This window comes from Phascolarctos cinereus, unplaced genomic scaffold (assembly GCF_003287225.1).
Source record: "Phascolarctos cinereus isolate Bilbo 61053 unplaced genomic scaffold, phaCin_HiC Scaffold_4;HRSCAF=312, whole genome shotgun sequence".
Classification (NCBI taxonomy): Eukaryota; Metazoa; Chordata; class Mammalia; order Diprotodontia; family Phascolarctidae; genus Phascolarctos; species Phascolarctos cinereus.
In genome coordinates, this window is record NW_027555847.1 from 223402926 (window position 1) to 223429847 (window position 26922).

General features: G+C 38.0%; 1 protein-coding gene across 1 annotated transcript in view; it reads left to right on the forward strand.

Annotated features, from left to right (window-relative positions):
* Positions 1 to 26922, forward strand: part of SDK1 (sidekick cell adhesion molecule 1) — a 1163851-nt gene that overhangs the window by 1039124 nt on the left and 97805 nt on the right. Inside the window, 3 exon segments of the mRNA XM_078152930.1 lie at positions 12615 to 12750; positions 14423 to 14482; positions 16056 to 16157. Coding sequence (XP_078009056.1) covers positions 12615 to 12750; positions 14423 to 14482; positions 16056 to 16157 — 298 coding nt within the window.

A 26922-nucleotide genomic window follows, 5' to 3' on the forward strand; every position in this document is an offset into this window, starting at 1 on the left:
TTAGCGCTTTGAGATTATAGAGTCCTTTACAAACATCATCTTATTTTATTCTCACAACAACCCTGGGAGGTAGGTGCTACTATTCTTCACATTTTACAGATAAGGAAACTAGGCAGGTAGAGATTATGTGACTTGCCTGCGTTAAGCAGATAGTAAGTATCTGAGACTGGATTTGAACTCAGGTTTTCTTTACTCCAGGTCCAACGTTCTATCTACTGTAACACCTAGTTCCTTGTTTTAAGTATATTGTTTTAAGCTTTAATATCTTAAAATTGTACCAAGACTTTTGAGACACCTTGCATATACAATGACTACAGAGAGTACATGAAAAGAATGCTAAAAGTAAGCCACTCTCTGACTGATTACAATAACTAATCTTGAGCTTGGAGAACAGGTAATGAACCACATATCTCTTTCAGCAAAGAGGGAGGATGCTACTAGGGCAGAATGTTGCATATATCTTTAGGTGTGTCTGCTGTATCAGTTGGTTACACTTAACTATTTGTTATTGTTGCTTGTTGTGATAAGGGAGGAGGGTTCAATTTTGATAGTATAAATCTTACTTTAACTTTAATTTTTTTTTTAATGGGAGACTCAGAACTGAACACAGTTCTCCATATGGAGCTTGACTGGGGCAGAGCATAGTGGAAATTATTTTCTCCTTCATTCTGCACATTATGCTTCTTTTAATGCAGTCTACAATATATTGCATTAGCCTTATTGGCACAGTAATGACTGATGTTGAATTTGGAGTCCACTAAAAGATCTTTTCTTCATGAACTAGTCACACCTTGGTCTTGCACTTATGAACTTGATTTTTTTTAACTCAAGCATAGAACTTTACACCTATTGTCATTTTTTTGGTAACTCAATAAAGCTCATTGTTTTAGAATATCAAGATAATCTTGGCTCTTGATATTGTCATTTATTGTGTGAGCTATCACTCTCAATTCTGTGTCAATTACAAATTTGAAAAGCATTCTGTCTTTGGTGTCATCCGAGCCATTGATTAAAATGTTGAATAGCCCAGAACCAAGGATAGCTTCCCAAGGGACATAGCCTCTAAAGACCTCTGTCAATGTAGACATAAATCCTTTTGTGAACATTTTTTGGATCTGATCATTCAAGGAATATACAAGGCACTATACAATATATCTACTTATCTAATGTTATAGTCTATTCCACATCTCTCCATCTTTTTCATAAGAATAGAATGATTTTGTTAAATGCCTTGTTGAATTCTGAGGTCTGTAGCATTCCTCCGGTCTATGAGTTTAGTTACTCTGTGTGAAAAGTAAATGAGGTTAGTGTAGCATTATCTGTTTTTGATAAAGTCGTGCTGGTTTTTACTGATTACTGCTTCACCCTCTTAATAATGAGTTTGGAATTTTGTCAGATATAGACATCAAGCTCACTGGTTTATAATTTGTGTAGTCCACCCTTTTTGGGCCTTTTTTTTGGTAAAGTTGGTAAACAGCTGTTTTTCTCCAGTCCTGTGGCACCTTTCCCATTTTCTAAGATCTCTTAAAGTTCATTGACAATGAGTTAGTAATATCCTTTGCCAGTTCTGTCAGTACCCTGATATTTAGTTTGTCCAGACTGGTACTGTGAGCTCACTGAACACAGCTTGATGCTGTCTTGCCATCTCTTCATTTATCTTGTGTTTCCACTGCTAGCTAAGCGGTTTGGCTATATTCTCCACGTTTAAAATCTTTTTCCTAGGAAGAGTAAACAGAAACAAAGTAAGAGTTGTGTAGTTCATTTGTCAATGAATTCCGCATCAAACAGCTGCCTCTTTTCCTCCTCACTGGACTAATTTCTGCGTGTGTCATCAGAATTTCATTCTTGAGAGCCTCCCATCTTTCTTAGGCCAACTTCCCCTACAGAATAATGAGCCACTGGCTTCTAACTATCCTTTCTCTGAACCATTTGAAGTTCCCCCTCCCCCTCCAAAATTCTTGAGTGTAGGTCAGACTGTTCTAGCTTTCCTTTTCCCAATAATAAATTCTGTAATGGAGTGGTCACTTAGCTTCAAAGTTCCTATTGTTTCCACCACATCATCCAGTTACTGCTTTTAGTCCAAATTGGTTCCAGAAGAACAGTTCTCCTTGCCACTTCCTCTGCCTACTGAAGGATGAAATTATTCAGGGAAGTCACTAATTTATCAGCACTCTGCTTTTGGCAGAGAACTCCAGCAGATATCAATATAGTTGAAGTCTCCTATCGTTATAGGTTCAAGCTTCTGTGGCAGACTTAGAATCTGTTTCCCAAGCTCCTTTCTAATTTTTCTTCTAAGTATTCTATAATGAATCCCTAAGACAATGTTACTTCCACTTCTCCTTCCACTGATCCACATATCCAAATGGTGTCTATCATGTTCTTCCCCCACCTCACTTTAGGTTCATGAATTTGCTCATGTGAGGACGGATGGATAGATATAATATACAATGCTACTCCTCTACTCTTTGTATTTATTCTATTCCTTTGACTGTTATATCCTTCCAGAGTCATTTTCTAGTTATGAGTCCTATCCTACCAAATTGCAGTAATACATATGAGGTAAACTTGCCTCCTTATATTAAGATTTCTCATTAACTCAACTTGTTAGCCATACTTTACGGGATTATATCTAGACATCTGAGTCCTTTACTGGCTCTCCACTTTGATATTATCTGCCACGAATTGCTGGCCCTCTCTTCTGCTAGCCTGTAGTCACTTTAGGAATTCAGGTTTGAATATGTTGAGTTTCTGTTCTTGGCAGGACATCCAGATGGAGTTGTCCATCAGGCAGTTGAAAATTGGGGACTAAAGCTCAGGAGATGGGCTAGAGTTGAATATTTAAACCTGAAAGTCATTTGCAGGTGGAGATAGCCATTTTTATGAAGTGGTGGGGACAGAATCCAGGTTACAAGGAGTTGAGGAATGAATACCTGAAGAAGTAGAGGCAATAAAAGAAAATAAAATTTAAAAAACTCACTCACATATCTGACCCTGTATGAAATTAAGCATGAAGTTTAGTCTCTTTTAGACTTAGTCCAAAAATAATTTAGCAATAAAACTACCAGAAGACTTCATTATGATGCTGTTTCACCTAAAGGCCTAGGCCCCTTCCCCCTGTCAAGGCCTGCATTGTAGTGATGTCCTAGTATAATTATCAGATGTGAAACTATAGATTATCTTTTTTGTATGCTTATTAGGACTATTTGTTGGCTCTGTTTGTGTAAGAAAGTCTATACTAAAGTGTCCAATTTTCATGCGTTTTCAGATTTGCTGATTATTTTTATTCTCTGTGTTTTACAGAGAAGTTGGGATTAACTATACTCATCCTGGATGAGAAATTTAAATTCATCAGCTTTAAAGCAGAAGTCACCTGGCTATATTTTATAATTCTCCTTGGTTGGTATTTAAGTCCCTGGACCATAGGCTGGATTCTCTGTATTTTACAATCCATAACAATTATTTTTCTGCTTCTGTATCTCCACGCATGGTGTTCCCTTGCCTACCATGCCTTCCTCATTCTTTTGCACTGGCATGAGACCGTTAGAGTCCAGCTTAAGGCTCGTGTCTTCCATGAAGTTTTCCCTGACAGCCTTCATCAACCATTTCCTGTTGTGAGCTACTGTCATCCACACCACTGACGTGGCACTTGGTACTTCGTAAGGCTAATTGCTTTTTTATTTTTTAGACCATGTGTGGCGAGTTCTATGTCTCATGCCTTTCCTTATCCTCAGTACTAAGTATACTATCTTGTACACAGCAGATGCTGCAGATTTGAGGACAAGGAATGAAAGAAGGAGGAAGAGGAGTCAAAGGAGGAGGAAGAGAATTAGGCAAATGGAACAAGTAAAGGAATGTAGTTTTCCAGAGAAACACAGACAACCGTTTGTCATCTCAAGGGACCTCAAAGGCCATCTAGCCCTACCTACATTTACTGTGACAAATACTTAGACTTCTGTTAGATTCACATATAGAAGAAAAGCTACCAAATTGTTTCTTGATTTATAATACTGAGGAGAGGGAGCTACTTGTTAATTTTATTTAAAAAAAAAACAGTGATCAAATGAGCCTATTACCTTTGTATAACAAAAGCAGTCATCTCAAATATGAGTCAAGAAAATGGGTTTCAGTAGCTACATCAGCTTGCTCCGGAATGAATATCCATTCATTAAGCATAATTGAATATTCTGTAGTATAAAGACTGACAGAAAAACACAGGAGAACACATTTTGATTGTTCAAAATTCTGAGGTAACTCCATACCATGTTCAGCAAATGCTCACTTATCTTTACTAATTAAAATATAATTTAAAGGATGGGCTTATGAAATCATATGATACACTATAAAAGCACATTTAGATCATTTTTATTAACTTGTGTTTTGGATTATCCGTGGCCCTGCTTCAATTTATTAGCATAGAACATTGACAAGTTCATAAAATTACAGAATCTTAGATCAGAAGGAAAACTTAAAATTCATCTAGGCCAGCTTCCAGAGGAGACACTTGAGGTTTTGAAGGTTATGTAGTTTGGCCAAGACCACAATTAATAGGAGATCAGACAGAGAATACCAGTCTCTTGCCTCCTAGACTGTGCTCTTTCCATGGTACCATGCTCTTTGTAGTAATACTGTGCCTTCCTTTAAAGCTATCAAAAAGATCTGCAATTATTGTCTACCCTCCTTGATATGAATATTTAATGAATATTAGCCATTTGACAAATGGAAAACAGATTCAAGTGACTTATCCAAGGATACATCACAGTCATTAGTCAAAGCAAGTTAAGAAACCCAGACTGTCTCATTCCCATTTCTAAGCAATCTTTGCTCAAATATATTAGCAATTCAAATATCTTTCCCTAGAGTCTAAATCCTAAGATGATACATAAGACCAATATGATATAAGAGAAGAGATTACTGTGCTCTCTCCCAGAAAATAGGGATTTGAGTTCCAGTTCTACCATTTAGTCTCTCTGTGACCTCATGCAAGTATTTTAATTTCCCATCTGTACAAATTAATAGCTATACTTCCTTCCTCATACAGTTATTATAAGGCTTAAATGAGATAATGTATATGAAAGTCCAGCTTAAGGCTCATGTCTTCCATGAATAAAAGCATATAAATCATAAAATCATATATCATAAAATCATAAATCATAAAATTATATAAAATCTCATACCGATGAACTATTATTATTATTAATACCAGTTATTATTAAAGATGCTATTTTTCATAGACTCACAGAATTGCAGAGTTAGAAGGGACTTTGAAGGTCATCTAGTCCCACTTGTATCCAAATCATGAATCCTGGCCACCATGTTGCTGACAACTGTTCATCTATGCTACTCCTGAAAATTCCCACTAATGGGGAATTCACTGCCCCTGAGGCAGCACATTCCATTTTTGGATGCTTGGATTGTTAGGGAGTTGTTCCTTACTTCCAATAAAGCCTATCTCCTTGTAAATTCCACCCATTGCTTCTCACTCTGCTTTCTAAAGACAGACAGAACAGACAGAAAAATTCTTTTTCCACACGGCACTTGAAGACAGCTATCCTGTGCCCCTGTCTTCTCTTTTCCAGATTAAGTATGTTCTGTTATTTCTAGTAGAAAGAGAACTACCTCTTGAGTCAGTGGACCTGGGTGCAAATTCCATCTCTCATGTTTACTCTCTGTTTGACCTTAGACAAGTCACTTAATTTCCCTGGGTCTCAGGTTTCTCAGCTGTAAAGGAGAGTGCTATATTAGATCGTATCTGAGATCTTTTTCAGGGCTGGAACTGTGATCCTGTGAACTAGTCCTACTGTAACATAGTTATAAGTCCTTTCACCATGCTGGTTATTCTCCTTTGGACATGCTCCAGCTTGTTAATATCCCTTCTGTAATGTGGTACCCAGAAGGAGATGCAATAATCCAGATGGCATAGGACCAGAGTATCTTCTCAATGTGGAAAATATCCCTTTTACTAAAATCTAAAATCAAATTAGCTTGTATGACTGCTACTTCATCTGCTGAGTCATATAGAATTTACATTCTACTGAGGCCTTCAGATCTTTTTCACGTGAACTACCTTTTAGCTATGTCTCCCATACTCTATACTTGTACACTTGATTTTCTGAACCTGAGTTTAAAACTTTCTATTTACCTTTATTAAATTTCATTGTGTTATCTTCAGCCAACCATTCTAAGCTATGATGACATTTTTGTTTCCTAATTCCATCATCCAAATTGTTAGTTAATCATCCCAGCTTTGTGTCATCCAAAAATTTGATAAGCGTGTCATCTATACATTCATCTGAGGCAGCCAGGTGGCACAATGAGTGAACAGAGAGCCAGGCCTGGACTCAGGAAGACCTGAGTTCATATCTGGCTTCAAACACTCACTAGCTGTGTGACCCTGGGCAAGTCATTTAACCCTGTTTGCCTCAGTTTCCTCATCTATAAAAAGAGAAGGAAGGAGAAGGAAATGGTAAACCACTTCAGCATCTTTGCCAAGAAAAACCCAAATATGGTCATGAAGAGTTGGACATGACTGAAAAGACTGAACAACATACTTTTATCTAAGTCATTGATATAAATGAGGAGAAGAATACAGCCAAGGGCACTCAAGACCATCTTCTGCCCCCATAGCCACAGCCTGACCAACATTGAATTTGGGCATTCAACCAGTTCCAAAGCCAGACAACTACACTATCACCTAGCTAACATCTCTCCCCTTTATTGACAAGGATACTGTGAGGGATTCTGTAAAATGCATAAAATGCCATATTGTAATAAAGGTATATTTGGTCTGTTGCATTTCCTTTATTTCCCAGTGTAGTAAATGTGTCAGAAAAGAAAATGAGGTTGGCTGGGCATAACTTCATTCTTGATGATCCCATGCTGGCTCTTAGTGATCCCTATTCTCTTCTATTTGTTTATAAGCTGCCCCTTTAATAATGTAATTGAGAATTTTGTAATGCTTACCAGCCTATAGTTGTTGTCATTGTTGTTTTAAATCTCCCTTGTTAAAATCTATTCTTTTTGAAAGCTGGGATATTTGCCCCTCTCCAATTTCATCTATTTTTTCCTATTCTCTCTGAATTGTTGAAGATCTGTGATAATGACTCAAAGAACACAACAACCAATTTCGTTAGTACTGGGGGATTTGGTTGATCTAAGCTTCAGTTTTCTGTTAACCATTTTAATTCTGTGTTCTCTTGGCTGAAGATCAATCTTTGAGGTAGGGAGAACAGAATCAAAATAGAAAATGAGTTGTTCTGTCTTCTCATCATCTATTATCTTCTCATTTTGTCATCTCTCCTCTTCTTATCCTACAAATAGGAGTCCCATTCCCTGAATAAAAATACCCATTTGACAGTGTTCAGTGAAGTAATTCGACCCTTTCATATTTCCCTTTCATGGTAAAAACTGGTCAGCATATTTTCTTGCATAATGGAGGGTAGTGTTGCCTTGTAGTTAATGAAAAACATACATGTGACATAACCCCAGTATCTGGGTCCTTTTCTGCATCATACCTATAAAGTCTGTTGGAGCCCTCCCAGAGTAGAAATATTCTGTAATGCTACCATCAATATCCTGATTCCTCTAAGATCTCCTATGCCTTTAATTTTCAGCACCAGGAATTGTGTGAGATGAATTATCAGAAATATATATATGTGTTTGTGTGTGTGTGTGTGTGTGTGTGTGTGTGTGTGTGTGTGTGTATACAGATATATATATATATATATACATATTTTTTGGTCTGCCGTGACAATAACAATCTATCCCCAGAAAAGTCATTTTAGTCCAAACATCCTGTAAAGTCTCTTCCTTTCAGTGGTGAAGTGAGTCACTTCAGGCAAAAAAAAAATGTAATCACTTCTTTCGGCCTCTGAGTCTGTGTTGAGGCAATCCTGAGGGCTTCCTGAAGACTTTTTCTGCTGAGGCTAAAGTGCTACTGAGTAGTAGGTATGTAATCTGGAACAATGAGAGAGCTTTGAAGACTCACCCTCAGGTTAGATCACTACACTATTACGTAAGAGGCCTAATTTCAAGTCCTTGATCTCAGTCTCCTTTTTCTTGCCCCTCCCTCTTCAAGTTAGGTCAGATGCCAAGGAGTTAATTGTTAACATGGCATAGGTTTACACATAGTTTTGGCAGGATTCTCACCCCACTTACCTACCCTGCTTCAGGCCAGGACAAAAATGTTTTCGGAGTCCAGAACAGAACATGGTTGGAGCCTTTATTAAGAGAAAGGAAATCAGGATGAAGTAACACCAACAGTTAGTATGTGGGAAAACTCCTCAAACTTTGACAGCAAAAATATGTACATTTTTGTTGTTGTTCAGTCATATCCAACTCTTCGTGATCCTATTTGGGGTTTTCTAGGCAAAGATACTGGATTAGTTTGGCAGTTCCTTCTTCAGCTTATTTTGCAGATGAGGAAACTGAGGCAAACCCGGTTAAGTGGCTTGCCCAGTATCACATAGCTAGTTAGTTTCTGAGGTCAGATTTGAACTCAGGTCTTCCTGACTCCAGGCCCAGTGCTCTATCCACTGTACCACCTAGCTGCCCCATGTATTTTTTAGTTGTTTTCAAATTTTAACATTAATAAATATATATGTTATATGTACATATATATTATTTTTTTAAAAATATGTTATTTCAGTGACCCACAAAAAAGCCAAACAAACTCATCTGTCAGGCATACCACCTCAAAGGCAAATAGCCGTATATGCTAACGGTCACTGATTTGGAGCCAGAGGACCTGGGTTGGAATCCCAGGTCTGGCACTTAGTACTTGTATGATTTTGTTTACTCATATGTACAATGAAAAAGTAGTAGCAAACTCAGATAGAAACAGTGACCACCAGTCTGTAATAAGGTTCCCATTAGGCCACATATTAACTTAAATTTACAATGTCACATTATCTATATTTTACTGTGTTTGTATTCATTTTGTTAAATATTTACCAATGGCATCTTACTCTGGTTCTGGATGTACTTGCTGGTGTTATGGGCTGCCCAGGCCTCCTGTGTGGCCCCTCTGGACTAGAAGATCTTTTAAGACTGAACTCTAAACAGGGGTCCTATGATATGTGCATATTCATAAGCCTCATGGAGACTGAAACTTATTGGAAATAGAATGCATTGGGATCAATGGCCATTTGTTGGGCCATGAAGTAGTTTCATTTCTGGTTCAATCCATTGATTTCAGTTGGGGGACATTGGCATTGCTACTTGGCTTTGCTTCAAAGATCTAATGTAGCCTTAATTCACCCCTAATTCTAAGAACCATGTAATTCCTCAAGCACAGTGATTTTTGGGTGGTGCGGTGCCTGGAATTTCTTAGAGGTATCTGGGCTCTACCAGACAGTAACTCAAACCTCCAGAAGCTCCTTTAGCCTGACTGACATTTAAGGTCTATATAATCCAACTCTGATCTTTTTTCTAGCCTTATCTCTCATTATTACTCTACATATGCCTCATGTTCCAGCCAGAAATGATCTGCTCACCATTTCCCGAATATACCTGGAACTTTCTTATTTCCATTTACTTCGCACACTTTCACATTCCATTCTACAATTCAAAATCCTTCTCATTCCTCCTCATGAAGCATTCCCCATCACCTAAGCTGAAAGTGGCCTCTCAATTTTCTATAATCTCTGGAGCCAGCATGATGTAGTGGAAATAGTGTTGGGTTTGGGATCAAAGGCCTGGGTTCAGCTATCAGTCCTCCTTTCTGTATCATCCTGGGCAAACTCTCTGGGTCTCAGTTTCCTCATTTGTAAAAATAAAGAGGTCCTAGTAGATGACCTGTAGAGGTCCTTTTAAACTCTTTCTGTAGACGTTGAGTAGTATGAAGAAAACCTTAGATGGCACTCAAATTTAAGATCCCAAGTCACTTCTACAATTTTTTTCCCTTTCATGTCCTATGCTGTGCCAACTGATATAGCAGTTACCTTATTTTTACTTATATTACAATTATTTGTGTTCAAGTCTTATGTCCTCAGCAATTAATCCCAAAGGACAGAGATAATTGCTCATGGTGTTTCATACATTGCTAATGTTCAATAAATATTCATTGGAGATCAGGTGGTACAGTGTATAGCACTTGGGCTTGAAGTCAAGAGGACTTGAGTTCAGATCCTACTTCTGACACTTAATAGCTTTGTGACCCTGGGCAAGTCACTTAACTGTCTCTGTGCCTCGGTTTTCTTATCTGTAAAACAGGGATGATGATGATAATAATAATAATGATAATAATAACTACCTCTCAGGGTTGTTGTGAGGACGAAATGAGTTAATATTTATAAAGCACATTGCAAACCTTAAAGCGCTATATAAATGTTAGTTATTGTAGTTATTCATTCAATCATTTTTGCCAAACTGGTCATGTGTCCCCTCTGCTAAGATACTATAGACCTTCATCCCATCATAGATCATAGAAAACTGAGGTAGAGTAGATTTTAGAGATCACCTAGTCCAGTCCCTCATTTTTTTTTAAAGTTTTATTGGAGTGTTTTGTTTTCTATATTACAAACACTTACAAATTACTCCCACTTCCTGAGAGTTCTTTTGTGGCAAAATAAAACTGGTAATATGATGACCTCATCTGAAAGCATGTGCAACATTTCACATTTATAGCACTCCCTCTACTTCTCTCTTTTTAAAAATAAAATCTATTTTTCCTACCTCTCATCCCATCCTCATTAAAAAAAGAAAAGAAAAAACTTTTCATAACAAATATGCAATCAAGCAAAATAAATTTTCTCAATGATTGTATCTCTCTCTCTCTATATATATATATACATATGTATATGTATCCATGCACACATATACATGTAAACATATATATAGACATTTAGGTGTATATGTGCACGTACATGTATATTCGTAGGTATATTTATGCATGCATATTTGCACATGTGTACCTTAAGTCCATCCCACTCTGTCATGAATAGCCTGTTTCATCATTGGTCCACTAGAATCATGGATGGTTATTGTATTGACCATGGTTTAAATAGCTTTCATAGTTGTCTATTTTTATAGTGTTATTGTTATTATATATATTTACCTCCTAGATCTAACCATTCCATTCTTCATCAGATTATAAAAGTCCTCAAAACTGCTCATTTTAATAATATTGATGTTATAAGTTGTTCTTCTGGTTCTGCTCACTTCACTCTGCATTAGTTTATATAATCATCCCCTTCATCATTTCTTACAGCACAATAGCACATCCATCACGGACACCATGATTTATTCAACCATTCCTCAACTGATGGACATCCCTTTAGTTCCCAGTATTTTTGCCATCACAAACTGAGAGTCACAGTGCTAAAGTGACTTGCTCAAACTCATATAACTATCAAGTGGGCCTTCTGACCCCAAGTCAAGGTGGTTCTATCTGCTACACCCTATCTACTGTATTCTATCCACTGAAAGAAATTCAATGCCTCCAAAAAAAATAAGGTACTAATTTCACGGTATGAACAAAAAGTACAAAAGAAAGAAAGGTGAGCTCACTGTGAGCTGAAGTACTAGGGAAAAGTTCATGGAAGTGATGGGACTTGAGCTAGGCTGTGAAGGATGGGCAAGCAATAACTAAATAGAGGGCCTAGGGCCTGGATACATGCAGGAAGGTAGCAGAAGGCTTAAGAATGTTCTCCAAAAGACTTTCCAGTTCCAGCATCCATATAAATAGAAAGAGTTCATTGTCTTTTAAGTTTCTCTGTGTCTCTAGCACTTAGCACAATGCCTGGCATGTAATAGGTGTTTAATAAATGTTTATTGATTAACTGACTGATTTCCAAAACAAACACTAAAAGAAGCTAGGGAAGTTAATAAAGGAAATATAAGAAATCCCCAAGAAATACTGAATGGACAATCAGACACCTGTATCGTAGGTAGAATTATCTGTTGGCAAGCAGCGATGACTTTTGCCCCACAAAACTAAATTCTTATAATTTATTTAGCACCTATTTACCCACAGTTCTTTGCTGTACAATGTGAAACTAGATAAAAACAGATGTGGTTCTTAAGTTAAAGCAAGAAAAGACGGGAGATAATCTGACCAGAAGGAAAAGTATCATCTAGTTAGACTATGGAAGGTCTTGATTTATGCTCCAGACTCATGCCAATGCCCTTTGTATTTTCATAGTTCCCTGTTTCCAATAGCTGCTAACTTATAGCCCAAGAGCTGCCACATTTTGGATTCCTCTTTGGCCTCTATTTGTTGGATGACATTCAGTATTTTTATCTCCTTATCTTCTAGATTAGTTAAGTGATTCAAATTGCACATGCCTACCTTCACACACACACACACACACACACACACACACACACACACACGCAAGAAAACTTAAATATCTTGCAGAATTAAGAAATTCAGTGTTCTAAAAAGCTTGCACAATGGCATCATAGCCCAGGTATTAATGCCACTATGTACCATTAAGTCTTGTTTTACAAGAAATCTACTTTTTTCCTATTTATTTATGCTGTTATATTATCTAGTCAGGTGTACCTTCATATTCTATGATCACTCTTGTCTAATTTACATTGAGATCAAGAACAAGAAGGCCACTCGTTGTATTCCAATTCCCATCCTTCATTAAGTAAATTTGACCTTTTTGCAGCCACCAAGGGATGAGAGTCTGAATGGCCTTCTGGTGGGGTACCGAATCTATTATCGGGAGCTGGAATATGAAGCTGGACCTGGAACAGAATCCAAGAGTGTCAAAAATCCCTCAGCTCTAAGAGCAGAGCTCACACGTGAGTATCCTTTCCTTCCTGACCAACATTCTGAACTTACATGACGTGGAATGACTAGTCAGATGCAGTTAAAACACCTCTGGGTAGAGCTCAGAAGAGTTGCCGGGGAATTATGACCATTTGGAATCAGAGATAAACTTTGATCGTTAATATACAGCCTGAGCGACCTCAGTTCTGCCTGGACGGATGTTGATTAGCTGTGATAGAGATGGGATGATACCAGAGACTTAAACGTCCTGAAAGATCTGCTTCTCTCCCATCTCATCCTTAATCTAGGGAAACATTGGTACTTTTTTTTGTTTGTTTGTTTTCTGGTTCTGGGAATAATGTTACAAATAATAGCCATTCCGCCTGTGACATTCGGGCAGCTGTGCCTGGAGTCAGGAAGACCTGAATTCAAAGCTGGCCTCAGATACATACTAGCTGTATGACTCTGGGCAAGTAACTTAACCTTGTTTGCCTCAGTTTCCTCATCTGTAAAATGAGCTGGAGAAGGAAATGGCAAACCATTCCAGGATCTTTGCCAAGAAAACCCCAAATGGGGTCACTAAGGGTCAGATATGACTGAACAGCAGTAACAACTATGACATTATAACACAATAGGAAAATGAGGGTGCCACATTTTTACTTTTTTGACGGTCGCATTATATTGCTCCTTATCACCTTTCATTGTCTTAGGTTATTTACTGTAGCACCATTTGCTGTATTTCTTTTACTCCCCTGCTTGCTGGTAGCTCATCTGGTGGTAACCTTTGATTTAGACCAGGTTCTTTTCATCCAAATAATCTGTAGAAACAGAGGCCCCACTTGCTTAAATAGCAGCTGTTTTCCTTCTTTTCATGTTTCACTACTGTGGTTTAAAGTTGGCTTAGTACCAATAATGCAGGATCAGCTAATCTAGTTATAATTTGGGAAGGAAATTTGATGAAGGGAAATGATTTTTTCGGAGAGACTTCATCTGCCTTCACAAAGAAATATTGACATATCCCTTAGCTGTCCCTTGTTGATTACCAACATGCAATGATCATTTCCCTGGGTTTGTTTTGTTATTGTTGTATTTTTGTTTTGTTTTGGTGTGTGTGTGTGTGTGTGTGTGTGTGTGTGTGTGTGTGTGTGTGTTTTCTTTTAACTTAACAGTGCACTGCTGATACTAGAGATGCTCCATTCTCAAGCACAGATGCTGAACCATTTTATTTATATTATAGAAATCCATGATTTCAAGTGTCCTTCAGCTTTAGGGTTGTCCTGTTCTTTTAGGACCAATGCCCTGCACTTTAGCATGAGCAGGCTGAAAATGATGCACACCACATAGTAATTGGAAAAGTAATTTCTGACAGAAGTAGCTTTGAGTTCTTCTAGTGTGGCTGTATGCTACGTCATGTCAAATACTAATTTGTTCCATTTAATCAAAGGAATAAACACATTTCCCCCACGTCGTGTATTCGCATGGCTTTCTGTTTTATGAAGGAACGCAGTAATCCCCAGCGAATGGGATGGTTTGATGTGTTATGGGAGGCAGTGTGGATTTTATCACCCTTTGAGTTGCAGTGCTAAAGCTAGAACTGAGGCTGTCTGGGGTTTGCATCATTTCCCTCTGTCTCTGCTGTACATCATTTACAATAACTATTTCCCTGCATGGTAACTAGCTTTCTGCTTTGCTTACCCTGAATAGCCCAAAGCAGCTTCAAGACAGTGAACAGCAGCTCTGCATTAACAACGTATGAATTAACACGTAAGTGAACACTGCCTTTGGCACAAAACCTTTGTAACTGTGGAAAGTACAATCTGGGCAAATGCTATTGGCCTTCTCAATGGACCAAACAGAAACTAGCTTGAATTAATGGTTTCTCTGCTTTTCAATATTTGCTAATGATAATAATAATAATAAAATAAAAGTTAGGAAACGTTCAGAAACAGATATTGGGGCAAGGAATTTAATGACATCTAGGTCTTCATGGTTTTTAATAGTAAGAGAAATATGACTTGTTAACCCCTCCTTTCTAATTACATCTGAATTTTAACCAAATCATATGGCTTTTCCTTTAATTCTTGAATAGGGATGTTTTCCAGCTGCAAGGAAAGGCTTAGGGAGGGACTCAAAAAATTTGCTTTTGGTAGAGAAGGGCACTGTGTTAGAAAATGAATAAACAAAGTTAAAAGGCCAACTGTTGTATAGTGATAATGGTTCACTAGATAGAGCTTGCTCCAGGCTTTTGAATTACATATCTGATGCAGGCCAAAAAGTTAAGCTCAAACCCCACACAAACCACATGCCTATTTTTACTCGCATATGGGCCATTTTCCTCTGACCGGGCCTCATTTCCTTCTCATGGTTTGCCAGTAGAATGAACTCTATTGTTGAACCCCCAAGGGAAGTCAAGCTGAATCAAGAAAGCCATTTCTTGTGACTGTGTATTATTTATAAGGTAACAAATTTCCAGAGATGTCACAGATATCATTTCATGTGAATCTGAAACCAAAGACAGATGCTGGACTCCTGACTCAATGTTTCTTTGAAGGTAAATTTGGAAGAATGTCAAGGTATCAGATTCGTTGAACCTTTATTGGGCTAATGATATGCTGAGGACCATGAAGTTGAAAGCATGGTCCCCTTTGTGAGCAGACAGTGTCAGCAATATGACACCTTCACATCTTTGTATACAGGTGCACATACACAAATGTAGGAGTTTAACCCACAACTTCAAACATGACTTTGCACTTCTTTATATATTGGTTGAATATTTCTGCCAACCAGATGAGTGCCAAATTCTCCTCTGGAAACCAGCCCTAGATAATTAGGTTTAGACACAATACATGCTAATGGATAACTCTAGAGCCTTTGGTCTGTTCCTCCCTTCTCACATTGGTCTTGTCATACCTCTATTCTAGTCAAATCAGATAGATTGTTCTTAAACACCTACTGTGTATAAGGTACCTTGCTAGGATTGTGCATCGATAATGTATCTAAGCCAAAACTACACTTTGCAATCCATATACCAAGTATGCTGCAGAAAAGAGAATCTGGTTCAGTGCTTGCCTCTGAATACAGAATAAGATGCTTTTCTGCAATGTAGCTGCTTAATTAATGATTAGTAGCAGAAAGGGCAATACTGTTAATGATCTAGTTGAGATTTTATATACATTCTCATAAAGACTGCATTCAAGAAAGACTTCTAAAGAAATTTCCCCCTGTTCAATGAGTTTTGGGAAGTTCAAAAGGGAATATATTTTTTAAAATAGGTAATAGTCCTAAGAAATAGGTGTTAAAATATTTTTTTACTCCTGCTTTTTTTTAAACTTTGCAGATTTGAAGAAATATAAGCGCTATGAAGTGATAATGACTGCATATAATATCATTGGGGAAAGCCCAGCTAGTGCTCCGGTGGAAGTCTTTGTAGGAGAAGCTGGTAAGCACCTGTTATGTTTCCTATCCAATGTCATTATTTCAAGACACTAAAAATGGAGTAACTACAAATGCAACTTCATGTCCTTCCCAACGAAATATTACAATATCGGTGTTATTCCTTCTCTCAGCTGAGTAATCTGGAATGAGAGAACATTGAGCTTTTCATAATCATGGTTTCTCCAGTGAAATAGGTCTGTCTGGAAAAGGCTGACTGTTGAGAGTTGTGATTTCCTTGATGCCGAAGTGAACTCTCAGGCTTTGCTTCTGAGACTCAAATATCTGAAGTTAAAATACTTATTACAGTTGGTGATTGAAATTTGCTTGAATTAGGAGAATAAAACAAGTTATTGTTGCAATGGAAAACTAATATGGTATATAACTTGAATTAACAATGAATTAATTGTTTTGGTTTTCCTTTTTTTGTATACCCAACACTTAGCACAGTAGCTGGTATATAGTAAGTGTTTTTAAAATGTATGTTGATTGATTAACAGATAGTGATCATTTCAGAGGAAGGTCAGGTTTTGAGGGAAATATGCTGTTTGATTCTGGAACATATGTTGAACTTGAGGTATTGTTGAACCAGTGGGCAGTTGGTGAATGCAGTACTGAGATTTAAAGAAAGAGTATATAGGACTAGAGATATAGATTTTGGAGTCATTCATATATAGGAATCAGCTGAATCTGTGGGAATGAATGAAATCATCAAAGGAAGAGAGAACGGAAAGGAGAGCCAGAACAGAAGCTTGGGGATAGTCATGCATTTAAGGGGTAGGAAGAAAAGGGGGGCCAGAAGTGGAGGGGTCAGAGATGAAGAGAAGACCCGTGACAGCACATTGTTATGAAAGCCAGAGGAAACCAAGAGAAAAGAGATTGTCAGGAAGCAGGACGTTGGTCAATGTTGTCAAATGATGACAGAGCAGAAAATGAGGGAAGGCTAAGAAAGCACCATTGGATTTGGCAGCAGCACCTTGGAGAGTGCAGTTTAAATTCAGTGGTGCATATAGGCACCAGATTACAGGGAGATGAGGAATGAGTAGATAATAGGTGAACAGAATTAGTGAACATAAATGAGTCTAAAATTGAAATGAAGTTTCCAAGTGGCAGGGAAGAAGATCAGCATGGAAGTGTTGTTTGGGGGAGTAACAGAGTCGAAGGAAAGTTTGTGATAATAAAAATTCCCTTGAATTTTATAGTATTTTTTTCTAAGAAACCCAGAGCATCTCATAGACAGTGACTCAGACTTGTTGGAAGGAGGTATAATGTTGCAAAGAGGATAGGATATGACAGATGTTTCAGCTGTGAGTGTGACCTTTTGTAATTTGAGAGTAACTTTTCTCATACGTTAATTGTTTAGACAAGTGCCCCAAAACTTTGGTTGATGAATTTCTCTGGAACAATCAAATAATATTTTGATGAAAGCAAAAAGGAAATAGAAATTTTAAGGTATTTTCATCTCTGTCTAGTTTTTTCAAAAAAGACTAGAAACTATGGCATAGCATTGACCTTTACCCCTTTCCATGCAACTTCTCATGTTTCCCTTCCCTATAGGACCCCTAACTCCAACTCATTATTCACTGGTAGATTCAGGGGCAGATCCCCCCCCCCATACACACACATGCACACACCTCCCACTTCCCCATTCATTCCATCCCTGTAGCTTAACCCTGCCCAGACCTCCTCATTACCTACTTAGACCTAGATCTTTATAACTTTAAGTAATAATTAAATGAACCCCATCCATTAGGCCCAATTTCTTTGTTATTTTATCTGGTTATATTCCTGAGCTTTTGAGATCCCAAGACAAGTCCCTTAGACTGTGGTTAGCCCTGGGGGGCTTAGGTACAAAATCAGGGCAAAACAAGTCATTAGTCATTCCAATATTGGTCACATTGGGCACCTCCCTCCCCTCACTTTTCTAATCAGTTGCACAGTCTTAACAGTTCTACTTCTATATCCATCCCCATCTCTCTACTCACACAGCTCCCAACCTAATTGAGGTCTTTATGACCTCTCATATGGACTGTCACTATGATATTCGATAAATACTTGTCAAGTTGAAAGCCCATTTAGTAAGGTTTATCCCCAACTTTCAGGATGGAGGATCAATATAGCCTTAACCCTATGAGGAAGCTTTGAACATTCACAGAGAAGCTTTTGGCTCTTCAGTAAATCTCTGCTCAAACATTTTAATGCAAAAATGCTAAGAGAATAGCAATACAAATTCTGTGCCAAATTTTCATTCTAATGATTCGTCCTTACCCAGAAAAACTGGGATAAAAGTGATTGGAATTAATTTCCCATAGCAGGTGGTGTGGAGTAAGTGGAAAGGGATGAGACTAATAGAACAAGGCAAAAAAGCATCAGAAGATGCTTCTCACTAAACTGAGGTGATAAATTCCCTTGCGTGAAGGAGAAGGGGAAAATGATGCCTGTCGCCATAAATGATGGTGACATTGTCGACCTTCATGCTTCAAATGAGCTGATGCAGTGGATTTTTTCCTCTTCTTTTTAATTTTTTTCATAATGAGCTCCTATGGCAGTCTCAGCAAGAAAAAGGAAATGAAAGCCAGAGTGAAGGTGTGGTAGATGAAGACCTCTTTCTCTCGAGTCATGTTGAATGTCAGGATGCCGGATGGATAGCACAGATGCTTTCATCCCCTGATGTGCCAGTTTCACCCTCCTCTTCAAAATGTCCTTCCCACTTGTCTTCAGCTCATTTCTTCCTCAAAGATTTTGTTGGGGGTGATTTCCCCTATACCCTGATGACTTTGGGATCCCGGAATGTTAACTTCTGAACTAGCTGAGTAGATAAGCCAGGACACTTGAATACTTGCAGTGGCAATAAATTCTTTCCTTTCAACCCCTCCCAGCAGGATTTTGAAACCGAGTCAGAGCCTGCTTAGGGTCTTAAAAGCCTGGAACAATAAAAGCATTTCAACACATTGGAACTGGCAGCTACAATCACATTCCAATTGGGCCTTTTAGCTGTTTCACTTCAGTATTCATCTGTATTTATTATGTTTATGCATGCAAAAGGCTGTACAAAGATCAGAATTTCAACTCTGCCAGCAGAGCTGGGAGACTGTAACTCAACATTTTCATTCTCAACTCTAGTTTCTAAGCACTGTATTTAAATCTCTGAAACACCTCATACCACGTTAGAATACGCAGTATGTGAACCCACATATATACAGTCATTCCCCCACTCCTTTTTTAAACAATAAAAAGTATTGCAAACTTGTTGCTGTAGAGTGTCCAGGAGGTTCTATAACCCTTTTGGGAAAAGAAAAATGGAAGTCAATTTTGGTTAAATTTTGATCCAATCTTAGATGAGACCCTCTGGCTATGTGCTACAGTGTAGTAAAATAAAAAGAAGGAATAACTGCTCAGAAGATGTAATTTAAGGACTGAGCTAATCCTTAGGCATATAGGACAAAAAAATGGGAACTTTTAGGAGGCTTTCAATACAAGAAAGCCCAGTCCTTGTAATAAAGTGTGGCAAAAATAATAATATGCAGGGTATGCTTAAGTGTTCAAGTTTTCTTGGTAAAGAAGCCAAAACAATATTATAATCCATCATTTTTTATATCCTCCCTCCCCCCACTTTTCTAATCAGTTGCACAGTCTTAACAATTCCACCTCTACATTCATCCCCATCTGTCTACTCACACAACTCCCACCTAGTTGAGGTCTTTATGACCTCTTATATGGACTGTCACTTTGTTGTTCAGTCATGTCCAACTCTTCATGATCCCATGGACAATGGCACACCAGGCCCTTCTATCCTCCACTATTTTTCAAAGTCTGTCCATGCTCTTGCTTGTTGCTTCCATGACACTATCTATCCATCTCAATCGTCTGTCATCCCCTTTTCCTTTTGCCTTCAATCTTGTCCAACATCAGGGTCTTTTTCCAGTGAATCCCATCTTCTCATTATGTGGCCAAAGTATAGAAGCTTAAGCTTCACTATTTGACCTTCCAGTAAATAACCTGAATTAATTTAAGTATTGACTGATCTCTCTCCTTGCTATACAAGAGACTCTCAAAAGTCTTCTCCAGCACAACAATTTGAAAGCATTGATTCTGCAGTGCTCAGCCTTCCTTATAGTCCACCTCTCATATCCATACATTGCTACTGGAAAAACCATAACTTGGACTATACAGATTTTTGATGGCAAGGTGATGTCTCTGCTTTTTAGTATGCTGTCCAGATTTGCCATAGTTTTCCTTCCAAAGAGCAAGCATCTTTTAACTTCATGGCTATAGTTGCTCTCTGCAGAGATCTTTGAGCCCAAGAACATAAATCTAATACTATTTCCGTTTCTTCTCCCTCTGTTTGCCAGGAAATGATGGGACCAGTTGCTGAGATCTTAGTTTTCTTGATGTTAAGCTTCAAGTCAGCTTTTACACTCTCCTCTTTCACCCTCATCAAGAGGTTTCTTAATTCTTTACTTTCTGCTATCAGAGTGGTATTGTTTGCATATCTGAAATTGTTGATATTTCTCTTAGGAACCTTAATTCCATTTTTGATTCATCCAGCCTGGCATTTTGAATGATATATTCTGCTTAGAAGTTAAGTGAATAAGATGACAACATACAGCCTTGTCGTATTCCTTTTTCGATCTTAAACCAACCAGTTGTTCTCTGTTTATTTCAAACTATTACTTCTTGGCCTGTATATGGGTTCCTCTGGAGACAGGTAAGATGATCTGGTACTCCCATCTTTTTGGGAACTTGCCGCATTTTGTTGTGATCCACACAGTCAAAGGCTTTAGTCAGTGAAGCAGAAGTAGATGGTTTGTGTTTTTTTTTTAGAATTTACTTGTTTTCTCTGTAATCCAGTAAATGTTGGCAATTTGGCCTCTAGTCTGTCTACCTCTTTGAAAACCTGCATGGGGCAGGTAGGTGGTGCATTAGATAGAGCACTGGCCATGGAATCAGGAGGACCTGGGTTCAAATCTGCCCTCAGACACTTAACTTTCTAGCTGTGTGAGCTGTGACCTTAGGCAAGTCACTTGACCCAAATTGCCTTACAAAGAAAAAAACAAACAACCCAAAAACCAGTCTGCTCAACTGATAATTCTCAGTTCACATATTGTTGAAGTCTACCTTGCGGAATCTTGATGGCATGTGAAATGAGCACAGCTTTTTGGTAATTTGAATATTCTTTGACAGTGCCCTTCTTTAGGATGGGGATTTGCTGGTGTATTCAGTGCAGCATTTGAACAACATCATCTTTTAGGGTTTCAAATAGCTCAGTTGGAATTCCATCACCTCTACTAGCCTTATTGTTAGCAGTGCTTCCTAAGGCCCATTTGACTTCATTCTCTAAGATGTCCAGTTCTGGACTATTGCAATCACCTCCTAATCGTGTTTCATGCTTCTAACCTCTCCTCTCTCCAATTAACCCTCCATGTAGCTGTGAAAATAATCTTCCTAAAGCATAAGTCACTTCCCTGCTCAAGAAAATTCAATCACTCCCTGTTATCCTAATAAGTCCTAAGTCCTCAGCTTGACATTTAACATTCTTTAATTAGGTAATAGTGTGTTTTGGCAGATGCTTCATATATATTCAGGCAAAAAAAATATGTATGGCATTATCTACTGTGCTAGACAAAATAGGGGATGCTATCAGTCAAGAACAAACCCCAAAACCTAAAAAAAAAACTTTTTTGAAAGAATTTTATTAAGTCAGTTCAGCAGAGTAAAGAACTGGAAAAAGGTGTGACTTCCTCTGAAATCTCTGTTAAGTTTTACCTTATGTAGAGTTCAAGCAAGGGTACAAGCTGAGTAGCCTCCATGTAAGTAGGTTGCTTGAAATGTATATAACAGGTAAGTTTTCAATAAAATTGAGAAGAAGCCAGGGTAAGGGGACAAGTTTTTCCAAGTAGACCCTAATTCTGGGTGGGCAGACCCAAAACAGAGTGTTTTCAGTGGCCCCAAGGCCTGGGCGGACCCAAAACAAGAACTAGGTGGGGGTCCAAGGGTTCTTTGCAGCCAGCTTCCCTGGAGGGTCTCTGAGGTTTGGGTTCCAAACATTTCCAAACTTATTTGGCCTACTGCCCCCTTTAAAAAAAAATTATTCAGCACCGTACCTTGGGGTTGTATTTTTATTCAACACCCCCCCCCCGCCCAAATTGTACCCTAGGCTACTATCACCCTCCTTGCTTCATTCCAGTGCCCCCTTAGGGGGTGGTATTGCTTACTTTGTGAATATATGGTAGACAATTTCTAGCCATGTAAAGCCAGGTTCAAACAATATTAATAAATATAAAGTATTCCTCCACAATGAATAAAAGTACAAGACATGTTCCCAAGTTCTCAAGTGACTTACAATCTAAATGGGAAGACAAGACCTCATAAGCATGTATAACAGAGTAGTGGGAGACAAAGTCAATTTGCATTTTAATTTAATTGCATGCTACATATTTTAAAAGTACAGATTATTGTATCAATTAATCAACAAGTATTTATTAAGTGCCCCCTAAGTGCCCGGCAGTGTGCTAAATTCTGGGGATACAAATTCAATGAATGAGATAATGCTTGTGCACAAGGAGCTTATATGCTAATGAAGGAGATGTACACAGAATTGTTACGCTTAAATTTAGTTGTCTCAGTTTCTTCAGAAGTATTCTATAAATGTTCGCCTTTAAATTCCTTCTGACAGTAAACCAATGACCTTTTGAAATAAATAAAATGCCTTGGGTGCTCACCATAATGAAACATATTGCTCAGGCCTATGCTTACACAGGTCTAGATGTTATAAAAGTTAAATAACACAAGTCAACAATACAAGAATTGTCATTAGACAATACATGATTAATTGCCAAATGTCTTGTACAGACAATCAGTACTAAAGGTTCAGAGGAGGGAGACGTGATCACTTTAGGCTGAGAAGTCTATGTGAAATACAAATTCAGCAAGCATTTATTAATTGCCTCTTATGTACAATATACTTTGCTTTACTCTGAGGATACAGAGACAAAAGGGATTTAACTTCATATTTTCTGCCCTCAAGAAGTATACATTACAATGGGGGCAGAAAGGAGAAATATGACATGTACAGAGAAAAGTGTAATGTAAGGCAGACAGTGAAGGGGCAAAGGAAAGAACAGATAGTGCGCTTTAGTTGTATTTCAGGAGAGAAATTTGATCTGAGAGATCAGGGAAGACTACATAGAAAAGGTGGTACCTGAGCTCAGCTTTGACGCAAGATAGGCAAGATAGTCCTGAAGGCAGACATAGGGAAGGAGTGCTTTCTAGAAGACAGAAGCCTATGAACTGAAGCAGAAAATCACATGTCAACTTTAGGGACTTATTCACTTTAGCTGGAGCATGGATTATGTAAAGAGAAGTCATTTGAAATAAGGCCACATAGGTAGATTGGAGCCAGGTTGTGGAAGGCCTGAAATGCCAAGTAGGGATTTTATCTTATAGGTAACTAGGATTCATTGAAAGTTTTTGAATGGAGGCATGATAAGATCAAATCTATGTATTAGGCAGATGAAATTGTTTTTTCATCTGTGTGAAGAATGGGTTGGTAGAGGAAGAAATTAGAATCAGGGAGATTAATGAGGAATTTACTTCAAGAGCTCAGCTTCTACTCAGATGACTGTTTAGTTGCCTAGAAGGAGGGCTGGAAATTCATTTTTCCTTCCTCTTGCCTCATTTCCCTCCTTCCCTACTCACCCACAAAGTAGAAACAGACATTCTGTCAGTATGAACTTATGATGTAAAATTCTTGAAATCATGAAACTGTGGGTTTTGAGTGTATGTGTGTGTATATGTGTGGGCATGCAGAGTTTGGGGAAAATTGACATACATGCAACACTTGTAATTTTATGTCTTACCCTGATCTAAAGTCACTTTATTAGTTTAGGAAAATAAACATATACTGTGCGTGGTTTGGTTTGATTACGAAATTGATGATGTTTAATATGTTGCCATTTTACATACTCCCAAATTTCTACCACATACTATTTAATATTATAGATATTTGTATATCTGTTTTATCGCTGCTACTGGAGTGTAAGCTTCTTAAGGTCAGGGGTATGTTTTGCTCATCTTTTCATCTTTCCCAGCATCTAGCACAAGGTTTTCTACATACCAATTATTATTATTACTGTAATTATAATTATAACAGCTAGTTAGCATTTGGATAACTCTTGAAGGTTTTCAAAGTGATGTACAAATTTCATCTAATTTGATCCTCACAACTGGGAGGGAGGTGCTATTTCTTCATTTTACAGATGAAGAAACTGAGATGAATAGAAGTTAAAGGATCATACCACTAGTAAGTGGCTTAATCAGGATTTGAACTCAAGTCTTTCTCCTTCCAGGTCCTATACCCTGTCTAGGATCTGCCCTCCTTAAGTCTTTTCCTATTCCAATCCATCCTCCATTCAGCCTCCAAAGTGATTTTCCTAAAGTACAGATCTGATCATACCACATAACCCCTACTCAATAAACTTCAATGGTTATCCCCTCCAGAATTAAATACAGAATCATCTGTTTGGCATTCAAAGCCCTTTATAACTTCCTACCTTTCCAGACTTCTTATATCTTATTCCCCAGCACATACTCTTTGACCTTGACCTAATGAACCCCACCTCCTTTCTATTCCACAAATGCACTCCATCCCTCAGCTCTGGGCATTTTCTCTGGCTGTCAGTATAAACTCTCCATTCTAGCAGATCAATCTTCTCCCCATCATACCTTTGCTTCTTCCTTCCCTACATGCCATTGGCTCATACCACATCTTCCCCCTCCCTAATATCCACTTCAACGTCCAAGTCATCCTATCCCATGAAGCCTTCCATGATTATAACTGCCCTTAGTGACCTCTCCTCCCTCTAATAGGCAGTGACACATATTGCTTCTGCTACTAACTTGGGCATTTAATCACAGACTTCCATATTATTATTTATATGTGTCATGGGGATCATAATAGCACCTACTTCACAGGGTTCTTATGAGGATAAAATAAAATAATATTTGTAAAGCATGTTATAAATCTTAAAGTCCCATATAAACGCTAGCTCTCATTTTTGCAGTTATTATTTTATTTGTTATTATTTCTCATCTCAATAATTGGATAGTCAGCTTGAGGTCAACAACTGTGCCATACTCTTTTCACAGCACCTGCACAGGACTAGGCACATATCACTCTACTACTGCCTGATTATATGACCTTTGGTAAATCATTCTGCTTTCGGGGTTGATCCTCAGTTTCCTCACCTGTAAAATGAAGGAATTGGGCTAAAAGACCTCTTACGGTTCCAACAGTTCTATAATGCTGTGTATGAGCTGTTCTTTGAGGACATAACTCAAAGTGGTTCTGCCTGCCATAGTTCCATGTTAACATTCCCCACTGGCTAAAAAAAAAAAAAAGGTAATCACATAAAAAAGATCCTATGTCCCAATTAAAAATAAACGAAACACTTTTTTAAAAAAATTGACCAAATAGGTTCATAGAATCTTGAATATTCGTGTTTTTGCAGTTTGGTAGAATACTTTTTTTTCCCATTAAACTTCAAGGACAATCACAAATCCAGCTATTCCTGGACTACAGCTCATTCCTCCCCCTGCATTGCACCTGTCTCAATTTCTATGCCAAGTTTAAGTGTTGAGCCTAATTTTAGAGGAGAATACTGCCTTAATTGAATAAGCCCCCAAATTTGAAACCTTTTATCTACAGAGCCAAGCTTATCTTGGCAGATCTTGGCAGCTGAAATAAAACAATGTCCAAGTAAATCCTTGGAAGAAATGATCTAATGTGAAGATGTCAGAAACAGATTGGCGCAAGCCTTTGGAGACAGCATTACAATGTCAAGACCAAAAAAGCCTAAATCTATGGATGTTATCCTACTGTGAAGGCAAGTTACATTATGGCTGGGAAAAGAAGCATAAGATTTTGTTTTGTTTTGGTTTTTGGTGTTTTTTTGTTTTTGTTTTTATTTTTTTGTAAATTTTATACTTGTGTCTAAATGTGCCAGATGGGTTCATCCAGCATCCTGCATTCTTCCTGTTGTGTCTATGAGACTGTAGTTCCTATTACTTTCTAACACAAATTGCAAAATTGGATGATGTGACACTTTTGATGGCCCTTCAAAGATAGATGGTGATTCTGTAATAGAGTTTATTGAGCTTCGTGTTGTTGTGGACATAATATGAAGGATGCTGAGGCTACAGCCAAGAGACTCCTTGGAAAGATAATAATAATAGCTAGCATTTATATATCATTTTAAGACTTATAAAATGCTTTAAAAATATTTTCTTATTTCATCCTCACAATAATATACCTGCTAAATAGGTGCTATTATTATTCTTATCTTACAGATGAGGAAACTGAGGCATGCAGCAGTTAAGAGACTTGCAGTTACACAGCTGTTAAGTGTCTGAGGATGGAATGATGTTAGGTCTTCTTGACTCCAAGTCTAGTTCTATATCCACTGTGCAACCTAATTGCCTGTAGGATAGGCAAAGATAGACATATGATGATTATGTGATAGAGCTATGATAGGTAGATAGATAGGTAGATTAGATGGAAGAGAGAGAGAGAGAGAGAGAGAGAGAGAGAGAGAGAGAGAGAGAGAGAGAGAGAGAGAGAGAGAGAGAGAGAAGCATTTATATAGCACCTATTATGTACCAAGCACAGGGCTAGGTACTTTCCAAACATTATCTCATTTGATCTTCAAAACAACCCTGTGATGTAGGCATTGTTCTTACCCCCATTTTATAATTGCAGAACCTGAGACCATCAG